The sequence below is a fragment of the Triticum aestivum genome, chromosome 2B, assembly GCF_018294505.1.
Source record: "Triticum aestivum cultivar Chinese Spring chromosome 2B, IWGSC CS RefSeq v2.1, whole genome shotgun sequence".
Classification (NCBI taxonomy): Eukaryota; Viridiplantae; Streptophyta; class Magnoliopsida; order Poales; family Poaceae; genus Triticum; species Triticum aestivum.
This window is the reverse complement of record NC_057798.1, coordinates 803727053-803754666: the sequence shown is the minus strand read 5'-3', so window position 1 is coordinate 803754666 and position 27614 is coordinate 803727053. Positions and strand designations below refer to the sequence as shown.

The window sequence follows — 27614 nt, the reverse complement described above, 5'->3', positions numbered from 1 at the left end:
CCAGTGCCCTATCTTTGCCGAGTGGTTTTTAGGCGACACTCGGCACGGGCACATGTTTTTGGTTCACCCGAGTGTGTTCCACCACACTCGTTTTAGGGCGTCATTCGCTAAGTGTCCGATAGAAAACAGTCGACAAAGAACTGGGCACTCAGACAAACTTGTCAATTCCGACATTGAATCTAGGCGAGTCACCGGAGTTGCGGCGATGCGCCAGTCGGAGGGAAGGTGATGGGAGAATGGAGGAGACACCCTTGTTTACGTAAAACCACGTTTTGATCACCAGAAGGCCTGGATCATGTAAACAACCCTTTGCTTGCATCACATCACATGGTTGTCAGCATTTAAGCATGAATTATAAGGATTAGCTACAGTTCAGATGCGCACAACTAACCATGCAATTTGGCGCAACTAACTTTTTTATTTGTCCATATAGACGGATTGGAATTGCTACTGCAAGCTCGCCGTCGCCGCGCGGTGGCCTCATTTAAAGATGAAGGGGCCGGCGCTTATGCGTCCACATGATTTATAAGCCAGATGTAAGCCGAGTACATGCGTAGGGTACTTGGCTTATGAGGGCGGCCAAACATTTTTTTCTAACAAAATAAAAATGTGAAATATAAGCCGAGTACGAGGGGAGCGTACTCGGCTTATATCAACGGCGTCACGCTAGCCGTTCAGTGCATCGATGACGGCCGTGTGGCAAAACCCTTTGCCGAGCCCTAACTATAAGCCGAGGGCCATTTTGCATATAAGCCGAGTGTTTGTCGTACGCCAAGATTTTTTTTTTGTCTGACTAAGCTTATTTGGATGTAAGCTGAGTCTCCTTTTGTTGTAGTGAGTTTTTCATTCTATAGTTTGCTTATGTAGACGTAAGCCAAGCACCCGTGTTTTGACAAGGCTTACCGACAGATACACGGCAACACATACACGGCAACGTACGATTTTCCTATAGTGCGCGGTGCTTCAGTCAAGCATTATGAAGTTCCCTTTCTGTAACATCAATTTGTCAGTAGCTACCCTATGTTTTTCAAAGTTCGAAGCAGTAAAGGCACTCCGGAGTCCACACGCGCGTGCACTTATTATCAAGCTTTTAACACCTGTCGAAATCAAAATCTACTATAATGGCTGCCTTAACAGGTCAAGCAAAGCCTAATCTTGCAAGCAACTGCATCGAGAATTATCTCACAAGAATGTTTTGACAGGAAGTATGTTGCAACTTGTGTACTACATGGTCTACCCTCTAATTTCTCTGTCTTTTTCGTGGTGCCGCTCACAATGCATAATGAGCCTAGAGGGTATGGGCCTATTTATAGACTCCATTTTCAAATGTTTTTTTAATTATTTTCACCTGTTTTTGGAAAATTTCGTATGACTCCTGAGCAATGTAACCAACCACTATCAGACATGCCAGTTTTCCGAGTGACAGAGTCTAAATATACTAGTCCCTAGCAGGCTAGCACACATGTGTGAGTCATGTGACATGATTATATTGTACGTGTGAGATCAACTTTTAATCTAATCAAGTAGGTCAGCAGCCTGGAGAGCTGATCCTGCAAAAGAATCCTAGCTTTGCCACCCTGTGATGTCCTGAAAAAAATATGTACGTACATATAAAATTACAGTAGAGTCCCCCTATCAATTCCTCTACAGTATTTCATCACACTTCTTTTGGGCACCTCGAGAATTACTTCCTGGAGTGAAATTCCACATAAATCATTCCCCGTTACAAACATTAATAATACGAATAATTCTACATCAAGTTAAATAAATAATAATCAGGTTGAATAAATGTTGGAAGCCACATAAATATCTAACAAAGCACACCCATGAGATTTATTTGCAAGACGCGAGACACACGTGAATTCGCAGGTTTATTTACACATCACTATATTTGAATTTGACACAGGGAAATCAAAATACAGAAAAAATGACCAAACTTGTCAATAGACCGGAACCGGCGGTACCCGTTTATCTCACATCTTCGTCTTGAGATGATCGTGCCCGTGTGAATCGATGAAAAAACTACCTTCATCATCTATATATGATTAGAGGGAGCATTTATTTTACATCTTTGGTTTAGCTCTTTCATCCAAGGAGTAGAAGGTGGCCGTATCATGATCCTCCGGGATGGCCATGATGAGGTCGACGCGCCACTGGCCGTGCACGACGGCAAGAAGATCATGAGGCCCTCGTTGGGCAGGTCCGGCGTGACGAACACGGAGGGCGGCCCAGTGCCGAGGTCAATCTGGTTGAACCTGAAACCCAGGCTGCTGTCCACCTCCAGGTCCGGACAGAACATTCTGCCGTTGGCCGCCGCCGTCGCCGCGAGCTCCTCCCCGTTGGCATCCGCTACGCTGCCGAAGTCCACGAACGACTGGATGTACTCGGCGTCCACGCGGGCGACGGCGTCGCGGATGGCCTCCACCACGCCGCGGTAGGTCCAGCCCAGGACGTCCCGGGCCTGAAGCCTCGGGAATGCCCAGAGCACCATGTTCCCAAAGAAGTCCGGCGGCGCAGGAGGGTTGGCCCTGGCCCGGCAGTTCACGGCCACTCTCACCTGCGTGAACTCATCCGGCTTCAGGCCGCGCGCCACCGTGATCTTCTTCCACGCGTGCGCGAGCAGGCACTGGAACGTGCTACACCGGATTCCCACGCGGGCCTTGAGCTCGGCGATGAATTCCGCCGTAAAGCGCACCGTCACGTTCTTGATCTTGGAGGACATGGGATCGGAGACGACAGGGTACGACCTGCCGCCTTGTCCCTTGAACTCGGTGGACCTGTGGTCGAACACCGGCGTCGGCACAGTCCGAGGCACGGCGGTCGCGCCACGGTCGAGGAAAAGGGACGGGGCGGTGAAGTTCCGGCCTTGCCGTACCGCGCTGGCCCAGGTGGAGAGGAAGTTGCTAACGGAGTAGCCGTCGGCGGCCTGGTGGTGGCTGCTGAAGCCGATCGCGAGGCCGCCGCACTTGTACCGGTTGAGCTGTATCTGTAGAAGGGCCGCCCCGACGCTCTCCTATATTTTATGTCCCGAGAATCAGTTAGCACCCAGAATGCGTAGAGCCATACATCGGTAGATGGTTAATTACCTCCGGCGGCGGCACTGCAGGGTACAGTCCATCGGTGTCGGTGACGAAACTGCCGTTGGTGACCGCGCTCGCCAGGTCGACGGGGACGGCGGCCTCTTCGACAAGCACGCCCTCGTTGTTGACATGGATGAAACGCCGGCCCTGGTGGTCGACGGCGAGGCGTCCGGCCAGGTGCGGGTACACCGCGACGGCCCTGCACAGGCCCTCCTTGAGCGCCTCGTTGGACGGAGTTGGCGCAGGGTAGACGAGGATGAGGGGGACAAAGATGTCCAAGGTGGCGCGGTCGAAGAGGGTTAGCGGGACCATCTCGCCGGCAAGAGGGTGAGGCGTGGAGTAGACCGGCTTCAGCATGGTGCTGCTCGATACCTCCATTTCGACCTAGACACGCACGTACCAGCGTCGTTCCGGGCAACACATTTACAGCACGTAGTAGTGTATATATGAACCCATTGGGCATTTCATCATCCTTTGAAAATTGAAGTGCATGTCCCTTTCTCGTTTACCAAACCGACGAGAAATCCAGATTTAGCATTTCCCGGTTGGAGAGGGCGTCTTTCTGGGCAGCAGCTGGTCCAACAGGGAGTCTCCTAAGTCCCCAGCAAAGCCATCGAACGGACAGAGCCACCACCGGAACTCACCCACCACTCCAAGTCTCCAAAGTGGCCGCCGACGCAGACCCGGAGCCGCCGCCACCAGCAACCGTGTTATTATTTTACCAAGTCAGCTCCTTACAGTCCGGCTCCACTTGTCAGGAAGTGATTAAACAGCCTAAATCCTCTGACCAGTGCTTTCTGCAGAAAGATTATTGGGAACACGGTGTTTTTTGCAACGGGTTAGCGATTTGGTGGTTTTTACAAACTTAGCCGCAAATGGGGTAGTTTTGTGGCATTAACTCGTTTGCAGTTGGTGGCGATCTGTTCGTGCTGCACAAGAGCACGCACGTACTTCCTCCGTTCCTTTTTAGTTTGCATATAAGGTTTGATTAAAAATCAAACTTTGTAAAGTTTGACTAGCTTTGTAGGAAAATATGTCAACATTCACACTATGAAATCAATATTATTAGATGCATGATAAAATTAATTTTCATAACATATAATTTTTGTATTATAGATGTTGATATTTTTTTCTATAAAATTAATCAAACTTTACAAAATTTAACTTTGACCAAATGTTATATGCAGATTAAAAAGAAACGGAGGGAGTATGTTTCTTGTGGCTTCAACTTTCCAGGATTAATAATTAAAACTTAACCAAGTCTTCGTGAAGTGACATAACATGTAAGAAAAAAAAGGAAAATCTAAAAAGGAAAATTACACGTATCTTAACGCAGGATCTCACAAATATAGTATCAACTGAGATTTAGCAAGGCAATTTTGCCAAGTCTCAACCGATTAAGACTTGGTTATGTCTCAGTCAGGATTTTGGATGCCTCTTGGAAAATTCGGATACCGGTCGGTATCCGTGTTTCTTCTCACCCCGCGAGAAAGAAATATGCCGAGAAAAATAACGATTTTTTTGAATTTAAATGCTCAAGGCATACTAAAATAGACCATAGTCTCACTTATGTAACCGTCCATAAATGTGGCGTGGGGGTAACCCTCTATTGCCCTCCTTGAGAAGTCGAGAGGTAGTTGGTTCGAGCCACGTAAGAGCATCTCCAATGAAAACCCATAAGTTTTCTCCAACGCTAGCCTCATACATTTTAACAACGAACTGAACCAACCGAATGAAATTCGATCAAACACGACCGAATTTTATTTAAACATGATGGATTTCATTACATTTTTACATCAACTATAAGCGGAGCTCATCCGACTAGGTATAATTACCTAATCTAAATGGTCGCCGGTGCCTATTCCCCATGTCCGGCCATGAACCAGGAGAATCGAAGCTTCGCCTGTTCTAGCTCCGCCTCGGCACTCTCCAGCTCTGCCTCCATAACCTCCTCCTCCGGAGCCACGGGAGGCGAAGTTTTCTGCCTCCCCGTCGTCGACAAGCGGTTAATCGGTTGACGATGTTCAGCCCACCAAGCTTGGCTTCAACGGGAGGGGAAGAGCGATGACCTTCCTAGGACCAGAGCAGCGACGGCTACCGTGCACTACTCTTGATGGCTGCCGGCGAAGCTCGCGAACATGTCGGCTTCGTGATCGTCATGACGAGGCGCGGCCTCAACGGCGTCCACCTCGTCGTCGATCTCGCCGAACAGCGGCTTGTCTGCCGAGTCTTCACACTCCTTGCTGGCGGCTGCCACCTCCGCCACCTGATGGCGGTACCGCCATCGGGCGAGACGGATCCCGCGGGTGGTGCGGTATGACTCGAGCAACATCTCCTGCTTCGCCATGTTCTTGTCCGACGCGACAACCTGCCGGCGGCGACCTGCTCCTCTGCTTGCAGATGCTCCTAGAGGAGGTGGTGGTTGTAGGCGACATCGGCCTGCGCCTCCCGGAACTGCTCCTGCACCATGTCCACGGGCCTCGCCGATGGTCAAGGTACAGTGCACCAACGAGGTGGCGTGGAGGAGGAGGTCACGTCGAGTGCTACTTGTGAGTTGCATTGGGATTTTCCGTGAAGAGGAAGGATGAAGCAATATAGTAGCTGATAAGTATTTCCCTCAGTGAGAACCAAGGTTTATCGAATAAAAAGAAGAATCACGCAGATCCTAGTGAACAGTACGTGCACACACGAGAGCAAATACCTGCACTCAACACAGGCAAGAGGGTTGTCATTCCCCTTAAACTCGTTACTTGCAAGAATTAAATCTGGCAGTGTGCTATTTGTGAGATGTATTGAGATTTTCCCCGAAGAGAAAGAGCGAAGCAATATAGTAGTGGTAAGTATGTTCCTCGGTTGAGAACTAACGTTTATCGAACCAATAGGAGAATCACGCAAATCCTCGTGAATAGCACCTACACACACAAAACCAAATACTTGCATCCGACACGGGCAAGAGGGTTGTCAGTCCCGTTGAACTCGTTACTTGCAAGGATCAAATCTTGTATAGGTAGATAGATAAATTTCAAAACAAAAGAAAAGTAACTAAATTGCAGTAAGGTATTTTTGTTTCTATTAATATGATTAAAGTAGACCCAGTGGCATAGTTTTCTAGTGGGTTCTCTCTTGAATAGATAGCATATTGTGGGTAAATAAATTATTGTTAGGCAATTAATAGAAAAACACATAGTTACGAAGATATTCATGGTAATGATCATGTATATATATAGGTATCACGTCCGTGACAAGCAGGCGGACTCCTGCCTGCATCTACTATTATTACTCCATCAATCGATGGTATCCAACTTGCATCTGTGGTATTAAGTTCATAACAAACATAGTAACGCTTTGAGCAAGATGACATGATGTAGACAAAGTAAAATCAATCAATATGAACAAACCCCCATTATTTTATCCTTAATGACAACAATACGATACGCGTCTCGCTACCTTTCTGTCACGAGGTGAGGACACCGTAAGATTGAAAGCATCACAAATCACCTCTTCCACTGAAGTAAAATCAATCACAAACCAAACGAATAGATCAAAGTGAAATATAAAGCTACAAAAATCATGCATAATAAAATTTAGAAAAGACTCAATTACTTTCAATGAATAATTTGACTATGAACCCACAATTCATCGGATCCTAACAAACACACCGCAAAATAAGATTACGTAGATGGATGAGAATATTTTATTGAAGATCAGAGAGAAAGAAGAAGCCATCTAGATACTAGCTATGGACCCATAAGTCTGTGGTAAACTACTCACGCGTCATCCAAAATGCAGAAATGATGATTTAGAAGCCCTCCGTGATCGTTCCCTCTCTGATAGTGTACCGAAAGAGGCTTCCAAATGGGATCACGGAAGAACAGAAGGTTGTGACGACAGATAATTTTTTTTGGGTGGCTCTCTGGGTTTCCTAATATTTAAGAATTTATAGAAGTGGAATTAGGTCAGACAAAGCCACGTGGGCCCCACAAGGCATCAGGGCGCGCCTTGTTGCCTTGTTGTCTGGTCTCCTCACGAAGCTTCTAGGGTCTCTTTTCTCCCAAAAAATCGTCAAAAGGTTTTGTAGCATTTGAACTCTGTTTGGTACTGATTTTCTGGAAAACAAAAAATAAGTAGAAAACAACAACTAGCACTAGGCACTAGGTTAATAGGCTAGTTCTCAAAAAATGATATAAAATTAAATATTAGAGCATATAAAGTATTCAAGATTGATAATATAATAATATGAAACAATAAATAATTATAAATACGTTGGGGACGTATCATTATGGTACATAAATAAATTATAAACAAAATAAAAGATAATAAATTACAGCAAGATATGTTTGGTTTTAGTACTACTAGTTTAATGCCCGTGCGTTGCCACGGGCTGACAAAAGGATCTATGACGACTCACTCAACTAAGCTCCTCGGCCATTGTATTATTGCTTTGCTATGTTGTCACCCCGCTCCAAATATGCCTTGTGTTTTCTCCTAGTTTGCCAAATTTTCATAGTCATTCCCATCGTCCCTAACCCATGGACTAAGAGATGAATATATCAAGTTGCTTGGCTTCAACTGTAGCTAGAAGTGAGTTGTTTGGATTGCCTCCCCCCTCCCCGCATTGTCTCTTCTGAGGTGACTCAGGAGCCAACCCTAGCTGCCACCTCCACTCACCCCCTCCTCCTTTCTCTCCTCCTCCGCCGCCTGAGGTGGTTCTAGCGCGGTCGCGCATCACCGATAAAGGTGGCGGCTCCACCTCACGTGGAGGGCCTCGGCTCCCAGGGCGGCACCCCCAGTCGGTGGTGCACGGCATAGTGTGGGCGGTAGGTTGTGCCGGTGGGTGTGCAGATGGGTTGTCCCTCGGTCGTGCGGGTGGCATGGGGTCGCAGTCATCGGTTGTGTGGGCAGTCGCAACTGATCTGCCTTCCACCGAGTCCTGGTTCTGCTCCACCTGCGGCCCGATCTACTCCGTTCTAAGCTGGCTATGATGCCTGGCCGCCGTGTTCACTGTCCCCGTGTGCTGGTTCCACAGACCTGGTGGGAAGGCATGGATCCGGAGGAATCTTCTGGCCGACGTGGCGGCCACATTGATGTCGAGACCTTTTGGTGTCGACCCCCTTCCAGGAGGCTTTGGTGAGGATCTTCCCCTGCCCCCCCCCCCCTAGCGTGGGTGAAAGCCCTTGGTCCCCTGCTTTGAACGACGATGGCATCATGGTGTTGTGCTCCTTCCAGAAGGCGTCCCCCGGGATCTATTAGAGGTGGGGGAATAGTGGTGGCGTTGTCGACCTGTTCTCATCTCTGGCAACTTGTTGCTTGACTTCGGTTGGTGCTTGGTGTTGGCCCTTTTGGTCTGCCCCATGGATTGTTCCTTCGATAAGCAACTCTCGGCCGACGTGGTGCCTTTCTGATGCCGACGATGGTGCCAATGTGGTTGGTTACTCATTGCTTGTGGGTTCGTTTATGCTATTCTCCTTTGACAGCTTGGGCACCGTGGCTCTGGGTTATAGGGATCCACTTTGCCGCCCGTCGGTGCGGCACCCATCGAGCCTGGGTGAAGTGTAGTGGCCTTTTGCGGAGGTGGAAACAGACCATGTTTGGTCCCTGCATGTAGGGATGAAAACAGAGCGAAAACGGACGGAACTGAGTGTTATCATATTTGTTTTCACATTTTTTTACCGAAGTGGAAACGAATACAGAAACCCCGGAAATGAATACGGAAACAGATACTACCGGAAACAGACACGGAGCGCATACAAAGCGGATACGGAAACAGAAATAGGCATTGATCGAGACTTAAAAACCCCTTGAATCATAGAGAAATAAACACAAAAACAAACAAATTTAACAAGTTGTTAACATGGCTACAAAATAATATCATATGTTAGCATTTTAGCGTAGTATTGTAGTAATACCGGACAATTGCGTATAGGGTCAAGCTGAGTACATGTGTGGTAGTAGAAGTTGGGCCTCAAATCCATTCTACTAATTGTGTCATTGTGTTCTCTTTGGTGGTTGGGCTACAAAGCAACTATAGGTCTATAGTAAAAACAAAAATTCCATATCTACGGAAACGGAAAGTTCCGTTTCCATGCATGTTCCACCGAAAAACACCATTCCATTTTTGTTTCTGTTTCCGCATAAAAAATTCCATTTCCACTTCTGTTTCGCAAATTTCCGTTTCCTTTTTCATATTTCCTCTTCGTTTCCATTTTTTCTCCGGAAATACGGAAATTTTCCACTCCATTTTCATCTCTACCTGCATGCAGATAGCAACACGATGCAAGCGCGAGGTGCTCTCTTCTCATGGTCCTGTTGGGTTGCCAGTGTTGGCACGGCGGTGGTCGGTTGAGTCTGTTCTGTTTTGTACCTTGTATCGTTTACTTCCGTTTCGCTTTTATTTTCGTTGTATTGTATTGCTCTTGTAATCCTGGCTGGTTGATGGCTTTGTTATTTCAATGTTGGGAAAGGTTGGGCTCGACCTTCGCCTTTTCTCTAAAAAAAGCTCTACATTACCACCCAGCTACAAATTTGCATATGTTTTCTCCAAGCTCGCCACATTGCCATACACATACCCATCATCCCTAACTTAGAATGACTTGCAACATTCGTCATCAATTCCATCCTCGAAGTTTTGACAAATTCAACAATTTTCCCATACAATTTTCCCATACAATTTTGCAATGATATACATAAAAGATCACAAAGTCCTCTGATTTTTTCCTTTCCCCTTTTAGCATTGCATGAGAGGTGATAGTTGCACTCATACAAACCCTCCTACCTCAGGATTAAAATCACACGTACAAAGAAAAATAGCCTAACAACTTCTATTATCCTAATAACCTTTTCCTCTATCATTGATCCTCTAACATAGCCAAATATCACTAATCTCCCCAAGGTTGAAGATGCAGTCAACTGCGGCATCCATGGATGCATCTCTTTCCTGTAAGAATTGGTACATCAATATGCCAAGAAAAAACATCCCTTGATAACACAAACATCTTTAGTTTCATAAGAACAAACGTCCAGTATTCATCAACAGGTAAGAAGATTCAAACAATAGGAATTTTGGAGCAAATCAGTAAATAAGTATTTGATATGTGATAGCAATACCTGGAAAGTACAAAAGCTACAATAGTCTGTCAAACAAACCAAAGGAATAGTAAATTGGCAATATTCATTTGATGGTAGCAACTGACTGATTATTACATCATTCCAGAGAACAAGCAGAAATAAATATGCTCCAAGCAAAAATGGGAGGTTCTGAAGGAGAAAAAAAAAGGATAAACCTACTGGTTTCCATCACCATGAACTGAAGTCGCTGAAAATCCATTCATACAAAACCAGTTCTCTAGTGAGTCGGCACCCCTTTTGGTCTCCACTCTCCACTAAGACAAGTATGAGAGCTTGCTGCAGCAAAGGACGGCAGAAAAATGATCACTTGGAATAAAGATCTGCTTTCTCTACTTGGAGCACCTCCAGAGTACTTCCACAACAATGTTAAGAGAAACTAAAGAACAACAAAACGTCAGAGTAAGTGATTGAATAATAAAAATAACGGACAATCAAAATATTACCTCCCTTGATCTGAACTGTCTCTTTGCACATGGAGCAGATCCATCAAGTGACTTCTTTTATCAGCCTCCTGTACAAACTCAACTCTCTGGGCAATCAACTCAGTACTTGACCTAACCCTTCCAATAGCCAGGAATATGTAGTTCTCAGGGAAGTCAAATGACATGATCTGTGTTCATAGAGTAACCTCAATGTCATTAAGAATGCAAACTGAAAACTTTTTACATAACAAAAAAAATTAGAAAACATCCTACATGACAAAGATATTCAGCATTGCACAACAAACCCAATTAGAAAACTCAAATAAGTCAGCACCAGGACACAACCTTGAGTTAATGTAAGGATGGTAGAAAATTTGTGGCCCATAGAATAATGCGGCAGAACGCTTCTACTAAAGCAAAAAAAATGCAGAGTAGAATTATCAGTAGTCTACCTAATGACATGATATTTATTGTTGCCGTTTCACACACAGTGGATCTTGTTCTTCCACCTACAGTTAGACAAACAAATACATGCTTGCGAAGATTGCGGGATACTTGTTATGTGGGCACGCTACATTATAGCAGGGATCAATAATTTAAAAATCATAATGCAGGTGACATTGGCACAGTTTATCAAAAAAAAATAATGTGCAAATTAGCAAACGCCTTCTGTCCATAGTAGCATCAAGAGGTGAAAAACAAGTGAAATGTAGCATCATGGAACCATGAATCAACAAGGATAGTTAGAATGCACACATATTGGAGATGAGAACTCAATTAACCTTTTATCTGGCACAAGCTTCACATCAGATCAGCTTCATGGAGAAACTTACTTGTCAACTTCCATCTCCCCACAACAACTTCCATCGACGATAGTGCTGACTTGCTTGATTACTTGTCAAATTCTCCTTTAATAGTAGAGATAAGTAATGGTGTAGTAGCATGTATTAAATCTAATTTTGAGGGGTTGAATACCAGATTAAATTCAACAAATCATATGATAGTAAAAAAATCATACTTATCTTTCACACTCAATATTTACTTGTCTTCTCCTTTATAACATATTGTATATATACTTCTCACATTAATATGCTCGATACCCATGTTTCTTTAATCGCCAATCCCAAGTCACTACATGACCATCAGGTTATGTAGGTGCTAAAGATTACAATTGATAAGCTTCTTGTAAGCAAAAATGGTCTAAAAGTCAACCTGCACACACTTTATATTGGCTTAAATTTTAAAAAAAATTGTATTTTGATCCCAAAAATTTGAACATTGCAAATTTTAGGTGAACTCTGAAATGATAGTATCTACTGGAAGCAGTGAGAACGCAGCACACAATTACATATAAAGGTAGTTGGCAGATGATCTTAACTCGCAACAATTGATATATGTGCACGTGTGTGGCATGCACACACAATTAGCTAGCTTCTTGCTAATGGTCAACAACTTACAACCAAACGAAGATGGTGGACGGTGATAACCAATAATAGTTAGCAAATTACAGGTTAATTCAAGAATTAACTAATTAATTAATAGATATTAGCTCGCAAACCAGTAACAAGCATATATGTGTAACATGAAAGCCCATCTAGCTAGATTCTTGCTCATGGTCAAGGACTAATAATTAAACTAAGACGTACTTACATACCAAGCTTGCATCCAACTGTACTTAGTCCCAGGTTAGAATAATCAAAAGACATGTGAGTGTTTCAAAAAGAGGAATATTCTAATTCCGAACGAATTGATACCACTCTTTTAGAAAAAGAGAAGATTTGTTTCAAGAACACATGATGCCCGCGGTAGTGCTTCTTGGCGTTGTATTTAATTATAGAACCTTAAATTGGATTTCTATTAACTATGCGAGGACAGGGTAAGGTAGCGACCAACCTTGGTTGCTGAAAATTATGCATCAAGAAGGGAGCAATTAGACGTCAAACTTGAAAATAAGTGTGTCATTCGTAACTTGTAATGGGGCAAAGAAGCATCTCAGTAAAAGTTTTGACCTTGCAATTAAATGCACATATCAATCATGTATGACCTGAACCTTTCAAATTCCTTAACTGAATGTCCAGATTGGTGAAATGCAGTTCCTCTAAAAAAAATTGAATGAGAGTGATTGTAGGTACATTAGTATGACCAGAAGTATGGTTGATGAAACTACAGGTTGTTGTCCAGAATCATATTCTTGGGCTCTGCATTGCCATGTGCATACCAAAGTGCCTGAAACCCCAAAGTGATTATCTCCCAAATAATTACTAAACCAAACAGGAAGATTCAAAAAGCTAAATTAACATACAAGTATTAATAGCAACACTTCAGCATGAGAAATAGAAGATTAAAAAGAGGAGGCATAATATGTGGTATCATTTACCTTAGACTGAAGCTTGGTTAAAAAGAGTGCAGTCACCGATTAAGCTTCGTTCCTCATAGCAGCTAGAAATCATTTCATCCAAATTGTGGCACATCACACTTTTTTTACATCATTCCACTACGGCGCTGCTTCAAAGAATTATTGTGTCTGGACTACAACGCCAACGGAACCCATCCTGCCCAACAACTGTGAGATGAAGTGAGCAGTTAAAGTAAAGATAAATCATGGAATGAGAGTATATACCGACAACCGTACTCTGTAGTGAGCAGTTAAAGTAAAGATAAACAGGCAGCAAACGACACATCAAGATCAAGCAAACAACAATTAGATCATATCACGATGAGGAGAGCATGTGCCACTACCTTGTCAGGTTATATGTCAATGATGGAACTGATTACTCATCGGCGTCGGAGCGTCAATGGCCAGCATGTCTCCAGAGCCAGTGAAGGCCGCTGGTGTAGTAGGAGAGGAGGTCACTCCTGGTCTGCTTGGCTATAAGGCGGTGAAGCAAGAGGAAATACACATCACCCCTGCGGCGGAGGTGGGGTCCATGTGGCCTCCAGCCATGACACCTGTGACGACACACAAAACAATCAAGAAGAGGAATAACTACCAGCCTTGATAGGAAAAGGACACGAAGGATCGGGAAAACCGAGCGAGTTATTGTAAAATAGAGGAGGACGGAACATATTGGTTTCTTGACTGGACTATCAAATATCGCAGAGGCATTTTCCTGTGTGAGGGTGGTGATCAGTGTTAGTGTGTTAACCGATATGACTTCGGCAATGCTAGATGCTCTGAACTCATTGTCAGCACAAAGCACGGTACATTTATAATGAATTCATAGGTCAAATAATCTAATATGCATAGAAAGAATATGCAGCTGCTGGAAGCTGAACCAAGTTAGTGATAAAAATACCTTATACGTTTAACTTCTCCTCCTCTTTCTTCAGCAAGACTACAGAGGTGCACCTGGGTGCAGGGTCAATGTGGAAAAGCTTAGCTACATCAGGACTGGTAGTATGGTAGAAGTTGAATGTTTCTTCCAACCTTGAAGCAGCAGCAAACTCATTACTTCGAGCACCCTACAACATTTGACATGATTTATTGACCACCACACCGCAGTCTGCAATATATAAACTTCAGGAACTGCTACTCTTAGTAAAGGTACACATATGACTGCTTTTCTTGGTAGTTAGTAGCCACGATTGGTGGTTGGAATATTAATTAAGCCGGCCATACGACAGTACTGCTACTCTTAGTCATCTTTCAAACACATCAAATTTGACATATCTACAGAGAATATAATGTTAAGCAAACGAATGGAAGAAAAAGAATAGCATAAGATTGTAGAAAATAGGATGACAACAGAGCTCAGCGTTATGAAAATACATCAAATTTGGGCCTAATATTGTTAAAATAGGATGACAACAGAGTTCATGTCCAAGCATTGATGAACAGTTGAACACCATTTGGCCTTATGAAAATAAGAACCCAGTGTGAACTTGACCAGATCAAAACAATATTAGGCCCAAATAGCTGAAGATTAACTAATCAAGCTAACTTTCTGTATTAGCGCATCTGGCCGAAATCAATTAGTGAATCTATGTTGTTTCACGTGAGTGTACGGGAAGAAGTAATCAGCAAGAAGGCGTGCTATCTGGCCGTGCAAACAAAGATAAGAAAATTACTTAGCTTGATCAATCTGCAGCTTGCCGATTCCTTTCCGGCCGGATGGGCATGTCTGGCTGCTGCGCAATACAGTACAAAGCAAGCAAGCTGGATCGAATCAGGTTTTCAGTGAATCACATGGGGAGACATGGGGCAGTGGAAGGTGAGGACTGCAACATTGATACCTTCAGCAAGGAAACGGCCTGCCGGTGCCGCCATCGACAACTCCGGCCACTGCCGGAGTTCAGCTTTCGCCGGCAACCTTAACCATCCAACCAGTGGACCCTGTAGCCCACCTCGCCAACTCTCACCGTGTAAGACCAGCGCGCCTACAGCCCCTCCAACCACCGACCATCTCCTTCCGGCCGCCTGGACACCGTAGCAGCAGATCGAGCTAGAGAAACGGCCACTTCGCGCTGCCATGCCCAGATCCGCGCCAGCCCTCACGTACAGTCGCACCAGCCGCACGCCCCGCACAGCCGCGCCAAGGAGCACGTCCAAGAACGCCCGCCCTCTGGAGGCCAGCAGCGCCATCAGCAGGGACACCCGCCTCCACAGACAGCCAGATCTGGCTGGCCCGCCGCTAGACCAACGGCCGAGGCCGCATACTCTGGCGCCCTGCGCCGCACGTCGGCGACGTGCCCGTGAGCCTCCTTGCGGCCCGGAGCACGGGCGCTCCGGCCCACGCCCTCCAGATCGACGCCCTGCTCCACGGCGCCCTCCACCACACAGCCACGGCGCCACGCCCTCCCGCACGCTGCGACGAGCTCGCCTGCACGGGATACGCCGCACCTCTACGCGCAGACACCGCGCAGTCCATCCTCCGGGCCGCTCAGGCAGCCATGGCCTACGAAAACGGACGAAGGGCCCCACCATCGCCTTCCTTGGAGGTGACGCGGGCTTCGCCGGCCGCTCCTCCGGCGACGGCGAGACGAAGGGCAGGGAGATAGGGTGGCGGAGCGCGTGATCTAGGGTTTCCCTTGTGCCATCAGGCAGGGCGACGGCGGAGCGGGAGATGGGGCGGCGGCGGTGGAGCGGGAGACGAGGGAAGAGAGAGGTCGCAGCGGGAGGGGGTGGATCGAGAGGAGGGGCGGCGGGTTTTTTTACCTGGGAGGTGAGATGTGGGGGGCGGGCGGCGCCGGGAGCCGGGGAGGAGGTCGGGGGCTGGCGGCGCCGGGCGGAGGCGAAGGGATCTGGAGGGCGGCGGCGAAGGGACGAAGGGCGGCGGTGGGCGAAAGAGGGCAGAGAGTCGGGCGGGCACGATACCTCGGTCGTACGTGCGGGAGTTTGGTCAGCGATTTTTTTTGTTGGTTAATCTTCGCCGGTTTGTTTTCACCGGTTTGTTTTCGTTCGTGACAGATGGGTTCTACGGGAGGTTAGGCGCGTGGGGGATTTGGCTGGAGGGTTTTCCTTGGTTTTTCGCGGCTGAGCGGGAGGTGGGAGGAAGTACCAAAGAAGTACCAAAAAAGACCGAGTGAGGTGGGACGAAAATTAAACCCGGAACGCAACCTACCAACTGAGACATTAGGAGTAGAGATGATAAAGATAGACCAGGGGGGCCCATAGATTTCACTAGAGACTTCTCTCTTGAAATAAAAGCATACGGTGGTAAATAAATTACTGTTAAGCAATTGATAGAAAAGCATATAGTTAGGATGTATTTATGGCAATTATCATGTATAAACTACACTATTTTATTCTTAATGACAACAATACAAATAAGTCATTTGCTTAATATGTGATAACACACTCGTGCGTATTTGAGAGAAAAAATCCAACATATAGTCATACGGAATGGATAGAAAAGGAGAGGAGAACCAAAATACGAAAAAATTGCATGGCACACTTCTGTTGCACCAATGATTACTAGACCGCTATCCGTACTAGTTGAACATGTTTGTGCAAGTACCATCTCCAAGTTGCTGCACTCATATATAGGCGAGTCTCCCACATTTCCGCATGCTAACCTGAGCACCACGTCGACTTGACCAAGTTGATGCCAAAGCCGTTTTATACATTGCGCAATGTTTTACAGATATATGAAATTGGTTTAAGTATTAGATTTGATATTACTGCTCACATTTTCTTAGATTTATTTTAGGTCTTTCGACGATATACGTTCAGTGAGAGCAGACACCGTCAATTATGAAGATATCTATCACGGCTTCATCAATCTGAGCATCATGTGCGGGCTCAGTCCTTCGAATGTGCTCACAAAGATAGCATGTGCGTGCGTGAGTTTATAGAGATGAGTGTATGTGCATATGTATGAGCGTTTGTTTGTACTGTGTTCAAAAACAAATTGCCCCGCAAAAAAAAATGGCTACAAAGCGGCGTGTCACTACCATGTACGTATCTTTTTCTTTTTCTTTTTATACTTTATTGCGTTTCCTACAAGCTGGGCATCATATGCCCAACAAAAGGAAGAATAACATGCTAGGAATCCTTTTGACAATCCATCCGCAGCTGATTTTGCTTTGGCCCTGGGAACAGGATCGGGTGTGTAAAGCAAAGCACACCTGTACAGCGCCAAAGAGAAAGAAAAAGAATGGCATCTTGCTGGAGCTAAGCAGCTGATCGCTGCTCCTTCTCCTTTCTTTAAATCATTGCTTCTTAACCTCTCTTGGTGCAGCCAGATCGTCTCTCGCAGCAGCCAAAAATTATCCTGGCGCGGCGCCTGGCTAGGGGCCGAATTCCCTCCATTGCTGGTAATTAAACCACACTCAAAGTTGTAGTGATTTTTTATGCTATTGTTTTCTAATGCTTGCTGAGATCCTCTTCATCTTTTCCCCCTTCTTGTCCAGTTTCCATAAAGAGCCCCCCTCTGTTCGGCTTCATTCCAAACAAATTAAGGGGCCGGCATATATAAGCCTCGATTGATTATCAAATCTCTGACATTTACATAGAGAGCGCTCGATTGGCATTTCAGGTAAATTACTGACTCGTCTTTGTTGTTCGAATTAGTAGATTTTCAAGCAGTTAATGTCTAATTAACTCATCCGAATTCGTTGCACTAGTCTCTACCTTGTTGGTCTCTCTCTTCTCACTTATCCAAGCTATCTAGTAGCTCTTGATTGAATCTGGCATCTTAAATTGTTCTAGCTACTAATGTTCAGATTTCATATTCCAGCTAGCTAGATCGATGGGGGTGGGATACCTGACAATCCAGGAATGCAACTCTGATGAATCGGAGATCTTCTCTAAGCACTTCACTGGGGCGATGTTCCGAGTCAATGCCCTCCTTGTGGTGAACGCCATCCTGATGGGAGTCATGGTTTTCATAGGCGCATACGGTCGCTATCGCAGCCATCCATTGACCCGTTACATTTTCTTGGGTGCCACTGCATTGTTCATTCCCATAATCTCCTATGTCCTATCTGACATTGATAATCGGAATGGCCTTATCCTTTTTGCCGCTGGAGAAAAGATAATAAGCCGCCTGTGTAGTGCAAGTACCCACAAGAATCTAGTCTTAATATGGACTGGTCTTGTTCAAATGGTTGGTATCAGCACCAGTTTGGTAGTGGTCAGTGATTCTAGAGAGGGGCGAAACATTGGCCCATCTGGGGTACTACTTGTGCAGGCAATGTGGACTTCCTACCTTATGGTTTATAACATAGGGTTGAAGTATCAAGTATCATACACCGACCTGCATACTGTTGGTATCCTCAACATCAACGTCGAGTGGTCTCTGGTATATGCATTTTCTCTAGAAGGATTGATGGTTATCCCACCATTTGCTCTCACCTTTGCAAAGCTACTTTTCAAGTGTTCTGCATGGTACAAGGCCAGAAAATCATTAGCAATTGGATGCAATCCTCGTCTTATTGTTGGATACATGGAGCAGCTACACGATGCCAACATGACAAATGATTATCAGGATATACCTCCTCCACTAATAGTAATGGATGAAGACACAACATCTGTGGATAAGCAGCCTCATGGTTATAGCTTCGCACTGATGCCCAATAGAGGCGGCTTAGTGACCCTTGACAAAGTTTGGCAGCTGGATGACATGCACGATCTCAAGTTAACATCACATCTCAAAGATGTATGCCTTTCCTTCGCACTGTCCAAGCTTTTAAGGTGTCGGTTCGCCAGGTACACAAATGCTGAGATTGGCTTCACCAAAGCTTCTAGCTTTTTAAGGCATATGTTACTCGAAGATAGCGATGATGAGAGAGTACTTCGACTGATTGATTATGAGCTTTCTTTTCTTCATGATATTTATTATTCATCCCTGGCAATCTCATATTCGAAGAGCTGGATGCCCATACTGAGCATATTGATTTCACTCTCAGGCATTGGTTCTTGCTTTGTTTTAGTATATCTTCAGTTTGCTTATGGGGATTACTCATCAAAGTTGATAGATTGCATGTATGCATGCCTTTCTCGGAATGGAGAACGTGTCGTAGATGGTCAGAGCTTTGGAAATGCAATATTTGACCTTGTACCAGTAGTTGTACTTATTGCACTGGTTGTGCTTGCTGAGGCAAGAGAGATTACTTCTTACATTTGCTCTAACTGGACAAAAGTGGCCCTAATCTGCCGCTACATAAACCATGCTTCTTGGCAGCAATCTCCTACCATGCAGAAATGGATCAGGCGTGTGCTGCAGTGTAGATGCAAGGTATTGAAGCATTTGGAGGACAAAATGGACCAATGTTCAATACTGGTGCTCCACCCAAGGAAGACTCCAATGGGCCTGCTTCGTCGTCTTAAAGCTGGTCAGAAGGTCAAGGTGCCAAGAGAGTTGAAGGCTGCTATCATGAATGCACTGAGAAATTATGAGAGAAGCCGAGACAATTACCGCATGCCATCTCTGTGCCCGAGGCCGCAGTTGAAGACCGGCGACAACCTCCTTTGGGTGGTTGATGGCACAAAAGGTATTGCCAATACCATTCTTGTGTGCCACATCGCCACAACCATTCTTGAACTCAGGTCAGCTGGCTCATGTCAACCTCTCTCTGACCATAAGACCGCTGCCATCCACCTGTCCCGGTACTGCGCCTACCTGGTGGCCTACTCTCCTGAGCTGCTTCCAGAGGATGACGAGTGGTGCAAGAGCTTGTATAAGACAGTCAAGAAGAAGGCTGAGCACATCCTTGCCGGAGTGTCAACAGCTGAAGTGGAGTATCAGCAGTTGGTGAGGCTGATGAGCGCCTCACAGAATCATCAAGTGCTCAAGGATGGTGCCAAGCTCGGACAACAGTTGGCGGAGCTGAACCAAGGAGAGGCCAACACGGCGTGGGAGCTCCTCGCCGGCTTTTGGTCGGAGATGATGCTGTACATTGCTCCATCAGACAACATTGACGGTCACTTGGAGGCCATCGCCCGCGGCGGCGAGCTCATAACGCTCCTATGGGCATTGCTTGCACACCTGGGGATTTTCAGTAGAGCCGGCGACCCGACCAGCACAACCGGTGAAAGTGTGTAGGTGTGTGTTACGTTTTTTGTAATTCATTTGTGTATCTTCCCACGTTCCTGATTTTGATTTATGATATGATGTATTGTGTTTGAGGTCATGGCTGCCTCAGCCGAGAGTGTATCGAGAATTCAAAATATGCATCCACTTTTTATCATCGTCTTGCCACAGTTTCTCTATCCTAGCCAGCATGGATGAATTTGTTTCTTGTCTTCCAGGTAAACTTCCAACTAGGAAAATCCCGGCGGCACGGCGGCACCTGCCTTTGTGTCCCTGACATGTGGGCCAGCCACCTGTTGGGCCCACATGTCATAGGCACAAAGGCAGGTAAGCGCAGTCCGCGAGTTAGCACGGGCTGCACCATTCCGTGGGCGATGGACGAGCACGCGTCCATTGTCACCAACGGTAGCATTCGGGAGCGTGTAGTGTAGGGTGCTGAGCCTCTGCGGCTTGCTACTCCGGCCGGACGGAGCCGCTGGTGACGGTGGCGAGCTCCTGGCCTCCTGCAAGGAGTAGAGCAGCGGTGGTTCGGGAGGGACGCGCGGATGGCGGCAAGGCTGGAGTGGCTGGACTCGAGGATGAGAGGAGGCAGTGCCGGCAGGAACGACGACCCCATGCCCCCGGCAGCCTGCTCCGCGCCTCCGCCGCTGCTCGTCAGGGTAACGATGACGACGTGCGCCGGCTACGCGAACAGGTTTCTGGCGCACACGCCGCCCCCTTGTTTGGCCGGCCCGGTAAGACAAAGCGCAGCGAACGAAAAACTCCATAAAAACGCAAAAACTTGGTTACACCGGGATTCGAACTCACAGCGCCACAACTTCAATCCTGAATTACTAACCACTACGCGCATTGAACACCTCTGTGTAATAATAGCGCTTATTACATAAGAACAAGTGTGGTTGCGCTATTAATCATGAATTCGAAAGTGTTCATCAATTCTGAGCCAATGTTCATCATTTTTCACGAAAAACTCACAAACTTTAAAAAAAACATCGATATCGAGACAAAAGTTAATCATTTTTAAGGAAAAGTTCATCAATTTTGTAGAACGTTTTTGAAAAAGTGAAAAAAGTTCATCGTTTTTGAAAAAAAGTTCATCGCATTTGAAAAAAGTTCATCAGATTTGAAAATTGTTCATCAAATTTGCAAAAAGTTCATCGGATTTGGAAAAAGTTCATCGAATTGGAAAATAAGTTCATCGATTTTGAAAAAAGTTCAATGAATTTGAAAAAAGTTCATTGAATTTGAAAAAAGCGTTCTCAAATTTGAAAAAAGGTTAATTGAATTTGAAAGAAGTTCATCAAATTTTTAAAAATGTTCATTGAAATTGAAAATGGTTCATCAAATTTGAAAGAAGTTCATCGACTTTGCAGAAAAAATTTCATGAAGGAAACAGGTTTCACGAATTTAGAAAAGAAAGAAAAGAAGGGAAGAAAAAAGGAAAAAAAGAAGAAGATAAGAAAAGAAACATGTGTGAACCCAAACCGAGTGAAGTGGTCGAGTGGTTGGGTTGCCATACTATAAACTCAGCGATGTCGGTTCGAAACCTGGCTCCGCGTGGGGGTGATCGCTGGCCGCTGGCGAGCGGCCGGCTAGGGCTAGCCGCTGCTGCATCCAGTCTTCCACTACAGCCTCCTTCCCTTGGTGCCTTAGTGGGCCGGTGAGCAGCTGCCCTTGCTGGATCTCTCTCCAGTTGTCTCTCTCTATATCTCCCCTCTCCAAATTGTAAAAAGTTCGATTGTTTAAATTCTGAATCTTATTTCACCTTAGTTGAGAAAAATTCTAATTAGGTCATCTCGCCATGGATTTATTCAGTTGCATTTTGTATTGAATAAAAAATGTTCTTTACAGTGAGAGGGGGGCAGTGATGCTTAAGGGGGAAACATTGCTGCATTTTTCAAAAGAAAGAGAGGTAATTCACCTGATGAACCAACAACAACTGAAGCAATGCTTGTTCAGCCAACGGATTGTGTTCAGCCTCCTCTGCTATTGCTCGAATTTGAGCAACACGGACCACATCCTTCGATGCCTCAACATCAAGGACAGAGCCATCAAACTCAAACAGATGAAGTACTCTTTCAAGGGATTGAATTCTTGCAGCGGGATCCAGCACTATGTCCACAGATTTGGCAATATCCACCTAATCAAAGAGAAGATGTGCGGGGAGCATATTTGAAGCTTGGTATTATGCAGCCCCGTTTGAAGAATTACAAAGCTTATGGTCCAAAAGGTCGCAAGCGGCGCTTTAACACTACTAGGGAAAAGCCTAGCAGTAGCGCGGGTTTTAGGTATATTAGTAGCGCGGGTGCCCGCGCTACTGATACGACGCTACAGCTAATAGGTAGTAGTAGCGCGGGTGCCACCCGCGCTACTACTACGTCCGTTAGTAGTACCGTGGGTAAAAACCCACGCTACTACTAACCAGTTCTTTGAAAATAACATTTGAAAAAAAATCAATTTTTTTTCCTGAATTTTCAAAATTCTGAATTATTCTAACCTCTAATCTCTAATCACCCCTCATCGCTGCTCAATTTAATCTCTAATCTCTAATCACCCCTCATCATTCCAAATCATCTAACTTCCCGAACGGTCAATCACCCCTCATCGCTGCTCAATTTAATCTCTAATCTCTAATCATCCCTCATCATTCCAAATCATCTAACTTCCTGAACGGTCACCCATCCTCTCACTACTCTAGCTTGAGCACGCTTAACTTTCGAGTTCTATTCTCCCTCGTTTCCAAGTCTGCACTTGTTGTTTTGCTGACAATAGTAAGATGTCAATCCTATTAACCCTCAGGAGTTTAGCTTGAGCATGAAGTCACACATCTCACTGTTTGAGTTTGAAACTATTGTTCTAAAAAACAATAATTGTTTAGTAACACTAATATTTATTGAATAAGTAGTTTGACCGGATTTGACCAAAATTCAAAAAAATGAAATATTTATTTAGTAACACTAATATTCTTGAATAATTATTTAGTAACACTAATACTTCTTGAATAAGTAGTTTGACCAGATGACCAAAATTCAAAGAAAACTGAAATTTGAGCATAACTTTTTTCCTTTTAGAATTTGAGGATTCTAAATATTTGCAAATAGGTCGTAGGCCATCAAAATCAGATGCGGATTTTCGTGCTGAACATTTTGATATTATACGTTTTTTTCTGACATCGTATGCAAAAGTTATAGCTGTTTTACATTTTCCCTACACTTTTTGCAAAACATGTCCAAATTTAAGTTTTTAAATTTTCCTAACTAGTAGATGTAGTAACATAACTACATCTCGAAGGATTTTAATTTTTGAAGTTTTTATCATTTTCTTTTGCTTTTGCCAAAACTGAAAAGGCGATCCACGAGGGGGAGGGTACATTTTGAAAATGGGGCCTTTAGTTCCGGTTTGAAAATGGGTTGCATCCATCAGAGATCTGGCCATCGTCATGGATGGCGCTCTGTTGGATCTTCCTCTCCTTCCAACAGCGTAGGAGGAGGAAGGAGGGGCTACGGTGGAAGAGGAGGTCACCGGATTTGAGGGAGACGTCGCGGAATAGGAATGAGGGAGAGGAGTGATTTGGACGAGGAGATGGGGATTGGGGATTTCAGGGCTGTTAAAAAACCCAGTACTTAGTAGTAGCGCGGGTTTTTACCCATCGCTACTACTATGGCATGTCCCGGAGGGGCACGGTTGAGACCGCTTAGTAGTAGCGAGGGGTAAAAACCCGCGCTACTACTATCAACTTAGTAGTAGCGCGGGTTTATAACCCTCGCTACTACTATGGCATGGCCCAGGGGCACGGTAGAGACCGCTTAGTAGTAGCGAGGGTTAAAAACCAGTGCTACTGCTATCAACTTAGTAGTAGCGAGGGTTACAAACCCGCGCTACTACTATGGCATGTCACGGGGGCACGGTAGAGACCGCTTAGTAGTAGCGAGGGTTAAAAACCAACGCTACTGCTATCAACTTAGTAGCGAGGTGTATAAACCCGCGCTGCTAGTAAGCGTCTGTGTATAAGCTTTTCCCTAGTAGTGTAAGTATGACTGGTTCAAGGATTTCCCATCATGGTTGGAGTACTCGGAGGACAGTCATCATGCATATTGCTTCTATTGTTTCTTGTTCGGCAAAAACAAAAACAAGAAAGGTGGTTCAGATGTATTTACAGTGCGAGGATTTGTAAACTGGAAGAAGGTTCATGATGGAAAGAAATGTGCTTTCTTAAACCACATAGGTTCTGAACCTTGCTCTGAACATAACAATGCAACCAAAGCATGCCATGACTTCTTGAATCAGCAAGGCCATTTAGAAAATGTTTTAGCAGTGGGCAACCAGAGGGATATAGAAAGAAACCAGCTAAGGGTGAAAGTATCAATTGCAGTTGTTAAGTGGCTTACATCACAATCTTGTGCATTTAGAGGCCATGATGAAACTCCAGGGTCAAAGAACAGAGGGAACTTTATTGAATTGTTGAAGCTCCTTGCAGAATTCAATCCTGAGATTGTTGAAGTTATTTTGGAGAATCCTCCATACAGTTCAAAGTACACATCACATGAAATCCAACAAGAGATTATGGGCATTTATGCATTGGAAGTTAGGAAGCATATCCGTGAGGAGATCGGGGATTCTAAGTTTTCCATTATAGTGGACGAGACATGTGATGTAGCAAAAAGAGAGCAGATGGCATTGATGAAGATCATTGGTTCTCAGTTTTCTATTCCAGTTTCTACAGCAAGTGCGAGCGAGCATTCTCAACCTTAAAGATCATTAAGACAAGGCTACGTAATACCATGGAAGATGATTATCTAGCCAATAGCTTGCTAGTAAAAATAGAGAGTGAAATCACGAAGAAGTACATCTATGAAGATGTTCTTATGGACTTTAAGGGTGCAAAAGCTAATCTGTAGTGCAGTCTTGCTGTAGTGAACCAAACGCTCCGTGGTTAAATGGTATTTTGGCATAGTTCCTTTTGTTACGGAGTAGGTTATATATATAACTAAAATTAGAAATGTATTTTGTAAAGCTACTCTGGAGAAGATCAATATAATTGTCTTGGTTTCTCGATATTTGCAATATCTAACTTGTTGTGTTCATATGATTTTGTATTTGGTTTTTCTTTGCAGCTTCGCCCCTCCTGAGATTTCTTTCAAGCTCCGCCACTACTGACGAGCATCAGCACCAGAGAGTGGCGGTCCACGCAACCTGTTCGATGGAATGCCGAGAGCAAGTGTTGGAAAGAGAATACTCTCCGTTCTTAAAAGAGCGTATTTTCAACTTTGTTGAAAAGTCAATTTTTTCTTTATGTTTGATCGTATTTATACAATGATACACCAACATTTATGCTATCAAATTAGTAGCATTAGGTGATGTTGGATGGTTAGAGGGGTCGACGACGAGGTGCCTATGGTGACTTCATAAATCTCAAGATGATATGCCGGCTCAGTCTTTCGGATGCTGATAGGGGTACGGTGTGCGCGTGTGCACTCATAGGGGTAAGTGTATGCACATGTATATGAGCGCTTGCATTTGTATTGTGTTAAAAAAAAGAGGGACAGTGGTATGAGAACCAACCTTTGGTTGGATGGTTAGAGGGACAGTGGTATCTCCAGTCCATCAGGATTCAAGTCCTGGTACTCGTACTATTCCTGAATTTATTTCAGGATTTGCGGCGATGCGCTTTCAGCGGGAGGAGACGTTCCCGTCGACGACGAGGCGCCTACGGTGACTTCATAAATCTCAAGATGATATACCGGCTCAGTCTCTCGAATGTGCTCATAGAGGTAGGGTGTGCGTTCATAGGGGTGAGTGTATGCGTGTATGTATGAGCGTTTGTGTCTGTACTGTATTCAAAAAATTAGTGGCATTAGATTCATAATAAAATATTTTTTCATCGCATGCCTATTTAGTTTTACAAACATTGATATATTTTTGTACAAACTCAGTTAAACTTTAAGATAGTTTGATCTCCAACAAAGTTGAGACTACACACTTTCAAAAACGAAGGGCGTAGTATGGATGCTGACTGGTGAGTCCCACATACAGCTTAGGTGCCCTATGTAACAGTTTGATGATTTGGCTAGGTGTGTGTGTTTATTATTTATTTATTTTCACGGTCATTATCGATAGACTGGTGTGTTTTCCAATGTATGAGGATGGTTAAGAGTATACCTAGCTGCTGGCTATATGAACATGTCATGTAATCAAGAGTTAGTATTATTAATTAGTCATACAGGTAGGCTATAAGGTTGGTTGTTAAGATTATATTTTTTTCTCATTTTCTCTGTATCTCTTTCCTCACATTAAATGTTTTTACCTAAAAGCACGTGTAGAGGCTGGCTCTTGGAGAGCTCACTCCTTCATTTTTTTTTCCTTGTCTCTCTTCTTCAGATAGGCCAAAATGCCATGTAAGCACGCTTACAGCTCACTATTGTACTTGCTCTACGTAGTGTTAAGAACTACATCCGGTTGAGTATGTAAGTGGGGCACAGCTTTTCAGGCCTTTAATTTAAATAGTGAAACTTCTGCATAAATGTATATAGAATCTTATTGAACGATGAATCTAACAATATAGTTTTTATGAGATATAACACATATTTTGCTTGTCTAATTGATGATCAAAACTTGGTGTCCGACTTATAAACCCAACTGAAGGGTGTAGTATAATTGGTTTGCTTTCACAAATATCACACATAATTACAAGAACGAACAAGGATCAATCACCACTCTGAAAGATTTTCAAAAAAGAAAAAGCACAACTCTAAAAAGAATTGTTCCGTTGTTGGTACATCATAGTCACATCCATGGTGATTTTTTTAATAGTTGTATAGCATGGATAAAAAAAGCAAGAGAACCAAAAAGAAAATGAAAATGCTTCAAATCCACCAGCTAATTGCTCGTGCATGTGGCCATGAGTGCAATGGCAGCCATGTCGCAACCTCAAATCATGATGATTGCGCAATGGGAGTGACATCTACAATGTCAGTGATGTTCCAGCGATGGCTGCAACAATGACTATGTTGCAACCTCTATGCGACAAATCATTGATTCGCAAGACAAAATCGACATCTAGACGACCGCAACATTGGCCATGTTGCAAATCTCTCGATCGCAACATCGCTCATGTTGCAAATCACTCATTGTGTAGATCTCCAAGCCAACATGAACCATGTTGCAAACTCTAAGCGCAACATGAATCATGTTGCAAAACTTCTTCAGTTGGATCGGATGGCTGATCTTTTCAAAATACCAGCAGGCCGACACGAAGCGTTGCCCTTAATCTAACTGATCAATCATTTAATTTGGTTACTCAGTCCATTTGACCGATCAGTAACACTAGCAGGCCTTATCCATGGTGACAATCTCTCGTAGCTTTTAAAGTGCATTTTGAACTCCCCGTCCATATGAATTATGATTATTTTTAGTTGGTCCATGTCCATTTGATAGAAATTCTTATTTGACGCATTAAGCATCAAAATGTCCAGCCTTCGCAGGAACGACCAAGATATTGGTCAGCCCATCTCAGT

General features: G+C 44.5%; 1 protein-coding gene and 1 pseudogene across 1 annotated transcript; both read right to left on the bottom strand.

Moving 5' to 3' along the window:
• Positions 1-2063: 2063 nt before the first annotated feature.
• LOC123042916 (tryptamine benzoyltransferase 1-like) lies at positions 2064-3458 on the bottom strand (annotated as a pseudogene).
• Positions 3459-12859: 9401 nt separating this feature from the next.
• LOC123047559 (uncharacterized) lies at positions 12860-15885 on the bottom strand. Its single transcript, XM_044471142.1, has 5 exons — positions 14861-15885; positions 14696-14783; positions 13924-14089; positions 13367-13576; positions 12860-13190 (listed from the first exon to the last, which is right to left on the bottom strand). Exons 1-3 carry the CDS (start codon positions 15549-15551, stop codon positions 14008-14010), a joined length of 861 nt encoding a protein of 286 aa, XP_044327077.1. The 5' UTR covers positions 15552-15885; the 3' UTR covers positions 12860-13190; positions 13367-13576; positions 13924-14007.
• Positions 15886-27614: the final 11729 nt, after the last annotated feature.

Excerpts from the sequence above, each read along its gene's own strand:
- LOC123047559 (XM_044471142.1), bottom strand. The coding sequence starts at position 15,551 with ATGGTGGGGCCCTTCGTCCGTTTTCGTAGGCCATGGCTGCCTGAGCGG. Across the intron at positions 14,784-14,860 it reads AGGCCGTTTCCTTGCTGAAG|CTTGCTTGCTTTGTACTGTA; the intron begins GTATCAATGTTG and ends GATTCGATCCAG. Across the intron at positions 14,090-14,695 it reads CTGCAGATTGATCAAGCTAA|GGTGCTCGAAGTAATGAGTT; the intron begins GTAATTTTCTTA and ends CAAATGTTGTAG.